Source organism: Pararge aegeria, chromosome 12 (assembly GCF_905163445.1).
Source record: "Pararge aegeria chromosome 12, ilParAegt1.1, whole genome shotgun sequence".
NCBI classification, from domain to species: Eukaryota; Metazoa; Arthropoda; class Insecta; order Lepidoptera; family Nymphalidae; genus Pararge; species Pararge aegeria.
Window position 1 is genome coordinate 6,955,586 of NC_053191.1, and position 4,767 is coordinate 6,960,352.

The window sequence follows — 4,767 nt, forward strand, 5'->3', positions numbered from 1 at the left end:
AGATATGGAAGTAGGGAGGTAGGAGTAGAGTAGTATATTTATGTTATATTTGTCTTGTATTTTATGACAATAATCATTCTATGCTATTGTTTCTTTTTCAAGGCAAAATTTAGGTCAACTTACAAAGTAATTTATGAGTATACCTAAATATAGCATTATAGTAGTTGTTGAGGAGTAAGAACAAAAATATATATAACAGTCCAATTATCTGCCGATTACTTTACCTTAAGGCTTGCTTCTAACCTGACCTACATGCAAATTTAGCTGCTTGTCAAACTTCCTTGATCGTTTAGGGAGGCCAACTCGCACGCATATAAAATGTCTTAAAAGACCAACCACTCACTAAAATTAAGGAGATCTTTTTTTAACTTAAGGAAATTTTTGTAATTTTGTAATATATGTATATATATGCTATAGGCAATATGATTAATCAGGTATTCAAGTTACCGGAAGTGAAGGCGGATTGGGCGCAAATTCTCGCCTGAATAATATTTTACCGCCTAACAATCATACAAATTCACATTATAATGCTTCCAGTAGTGTCGTATTTTGGTAATTCAGAGAAATAAAAGAGTATCTGTAAGGTTTTAGAACAAAACTACAAACCTAACCTTTCAACTAATTATATTGCCAAAAAAACCCTGAGTTATTAATAACATATAATATTTGTTTTAAAACACTTTTAGTTGATATTACTTAATTAGAGTATAAAATAAATTAAAGTTAATAAGATTGTTTTTGGAATGATCTATAGATTTCTAAAATAATCAATTATAAGGTAATCAATAAAACATGTTTGTTACAAACAAATGCAATGCACTAGGAATTGCACATATAGACAAAGACATTGTCAATCGGTTTCTCTCTCTTAAGAATCAAGGTACACATAGTTTTTACGAAAAATTTAACCAATCCCATTTTTGTTAATTTTTTTAATCATACTGGCTTATGGACATATTTTTATCCTTTCTTATCCCAATGGACAATAAAATGGAATTTCATATATATATACCAGTCCATAGATACATATGTAGATTTGAAGTTCAAAAATATCTAAATTGAGTAATTTGGCAGATCTCAGAGTAGCACTACTCTGAGATCTGTCAAATTGGTTAAGTCCTTTTCACATTGTATTATTACTATGTTTTACACCTGTTTATTATACATGTTTATTTATTTAGGGATGTACAACAGACCTGGAACCACTAGCACATTCAAATTATAAATTATTACTTTTTGATAATACTCTGAGTTACAGATGTTTTATTGGCTTTCTATTTAATATATTAACTCAGAAAGAATAAATAATATAATTAATAAGTATCTCGCACATTATTTAATTTTTATCAATATTTTAATGCAAATGTGCTATTTGAGAAATATAATCAATAAAATTTAATTGATAAAATAAGTGATTTTTAGTGCCAATTTTAATAACAATTAAATGTGAAGGAAACTTGTTCAAATAAGGCCTTTAATTGTTTATACCTCCATTGTAGGCGTAATCTGCTTTATTGTGCATGACAAGACTGTTGTCGACAAAGTAGAAGCTATCGGAACATGTCTCAAATGGTGCAGCTATCATTTCTTCAACTGTAATTAAAAAAAGCATTTATCAACTGGACATAGTCGAAAAAGATTCAACACACTGTAGTTTTAAGATGTTTGTTACAGAAAGTGTAGCATAATGTTTTTTAACACTTCAAACTGACAGCATTTTTCAAGATAAACAATGCATAAGTATCCATAAAATACTGCTACATTTCTATATAAGCCCCCAAATGTCTCAAAATTAGTTATTAAAAATGAATAATATGATGATTTTTTATGACCTGTCTGGCGCTGGAAAATTTGGAAATTGATAATTTCTGACGTTCTGTGGTAGGCTGTTTGGATATGTGTTGATAATACATCAAGGGCTTACTTATAGTGGAATAAAAAAAAAACTTAGTTTGTGTCCTTCCCCCTTGCATCACATCACACCATTGCCTCACTGCAATGGAAAGGGCAATGAAGATTTTTGTATGGAGCTTTGCTAACCTATTATCTACCATTAAGATTTTTATTCAAAATTGCATTCACAAATTATTCTTTCAAAAACAGATAAGTCACATCATCACAACTCGTAATGTGTAAAAGTTTGAAGATAGCTTCCAAAGTTTTAATTTTTTAATATAAAGGAATCTCTTTAAATCAAAGTTAATACTTACTTTAAAGGAATCCACATCCAATTTTAAAAACAAAACATTCCAACAGCCAATAACATTGCAATACTTTAATCCATGGCTGGTAAGAGCCAAAATACAGTCAAGTCACCAAAATATTTGTATTTTTTTTACATATATTATTTTACTAGACAACTAACTAGAGTAATGTATTTTAATTTAAGCAGGCAACAGGCAGACTAAAATCTTTTAACTTTCTTCAAAATTGTAGGTAAGCCAGAATCTTCATTGCCTTTTGTATGGACACACAAAAGTGATTTCTTCCTAGCTTTGAATCAAGGTTTTAGTAAACCAATTTTTATCAGAATGGGAGTGTTACTTGAGTCTATATTATATACCTTTTTACAACTAATTGAGATGTTGAGTGGATAACAACTTACCTAAATCTGGCGGCAGAGAAGGGAATTCATAAATATGCTCGCAAGTGTTTCTTGAAAATGGAATGCAGAATCCAAACTCAAAATCAAAAGTCTTGAGTAATGTATCTCTGAAGAAATGTTTCTCTATCATTCTGAAATGGTTCACAGGACGAGCTCCCACAGTAAACTCAACTCTGCAATGGAATTAAACTAAAATAAATTAATAAGCTTTGTATAGGCTAATATAAATGTTTTTTGACTATATACAGTGAATGATTACGCTGAGAGTGATATAAGGGCATTTCAAGTTTGTTGCACCAGAGACACAAGATTTTGTAAAAAAGTGTAACGTTCATGGTTCAGTTTGTTTTAGTTATTTCATAAAGCACTCTTTGATATCATTGTAACTATGGGTTAGTTGGAGCAGTGTGGTGGGTCTACGCTATAAACCCATCTGTCGTATGTTAGGCGAAGCCTGTGTCCAGCAGTGGAACGTTAATAGGCCACGGATGATCACAGACCATCAAACAACAGGAAGAAAATATTAAAACTTACGTAGCGCCTACTGTTTTTAATTTCAAAAACTGTGGCGTAAACTGATATCGCACAAATCTACCAGCATTCGGGTCAAGTGGTTCTTCTGGCACTTCCTCAGAGCCCTCGGTATCAACACCAAAATCTGTAGGAGGTTTTGCAATCTCAAATAGAACAGTGCCACTTTCAAGATCTCGTATTTTAAATCTTGTAAAGTCTATATCGTATACATTGGCTTCAGGACTGCATAAATACGTATCCGTGATATTATCCAACCTTAAAACATCATCTGGTGTAACCTCACTGCGTCTAATTTCATCTCTATTTGGTTCGAGAAGAGATATTGATTCACATTTTTTTCCAACCAAACTCATTTTTGTAGCACCGTATATTACGATAACAAAATTACGTCGCTATCAAAATAAGTGATTAGCAGTTAAAACATAGTAATAATATCTCAGAATAAATGTTGTTTAGCTTTTAATTTTCAAATACGATTCTTAATGGTTTACAAAAATAATTTGTTTTGGGCTTTTTTGGGCTTCATTTTCACTTCCACCACAGATCAGTAAATAAAACTTTTGTACTAATTCTGTGTCTCACTTCCTTATTATTTTTTTCAGAAGCACAGAATATAGCGTAGGAATACAGATTATTAAGGATACTATCACAAATCGCTATAAAAAAAGGAATTTTAAATCTTAGCGTTATCGGGATACTAGATTTGGTCCGCGACTTCGTCCTCGTTATTTTTTTCTTGTTTGTAAAGCATCCAGTAGCACAGTTGATTTAAGAGATATGTGGAAGTAGCAGCAGCAAAAACTAGTTAATCGCGCTGGGTAAGCAATGTTAACTGGAGTCAGTAAATGGATACGACTTGTAAGGAGAATTTAGTATACGTCGGTTTCAGCTTCTATCACTATCAATGAATAGTAATCGTTAGAGTAAAAGATAACATCGTACTTCAAATTGATTCGAATAAAGATACCTTTTAAAATAAGTGTCTATAAACTTACACTTATTTTAAAAGGTATCTTATAGTAAAAAGCATTAAATTCAGGTGTATGTCTGAAGATGCTTTAAGATTTGTTTTCTTGTAAAAAAATCGGGTGTATTCTTCAAAAAGAACTTTTTCAATTATTAAGTGTAGCTCTAAAAATAACTGTTTTGTTTAGGTAAATTTTAAACTTCTAAATTATATGTCCGATAAGAATGAATTAATTGTTATACATTGTTAAACTCAAGGCTACCCACTCACAGTAAATATCATTGACAAAGAAAAATATTAAGAATATTTTTTTTCAATACTTCAACTTCTCAGCACGCCTTGTGGGGCAATATTATTGTTAAGTTAATGCAGAAATTTCACTATAATGTGTTCGTGTGTGTGGGCAGCCTAACCCGTTGAGAATATAAACCCTGAGGTTTGAAACAGCTGCTTCAAAAGTTAAATTAAATATGTAACAAAAATGATGTATTTTTTTGTTATATATTTAATTTAAAAATTATTTCCCAATCAAGAATGTAATCTTCATTCTATAAGTGTTTTATAAAACAATGGAGTTTTTCAAAACTTATCGACTTGTTTTTTATTTTGAACGAAACCAAAAGTGTTGACGTAATTTCCGTTGCATCATAGGTTGAAGCAT

At 30.8% G+C, this 4,767-nt stretch overlaps 1 protein-coding gene across 1 annotated transcript; it reads right to left on the reverse strand.

Annotated features, from left to right (window-relative positions):
- Nucleotides 1-1,380: 1,380 nt before the first annotated feature.
- On the reverse strand, nt 1,381-3,707 carry LOC120628442 (protein unc-119 homolog). Its single transcript, XM_039896817.1, has 3 exons — nt 3,140-3,707; nt 2,606-2,778; nt 1,381-1,593 (listed from the first exon to the last, which is right to left on the reverse strand). Exons 1-3 carry the CDS (start codon nt 3,490-3,492, stop codon nt 1,475-1,477), a joined length of 645 nt encoding a protein of 214 aa, XP_039752751.1. The 5' UTR covers nt 3,493-3,707; the 3' UTR covers nt 1,381-1,474.
- Between the last annotated feature and the right edge of the window lie 1,060 nt (nt 3,708-4,767).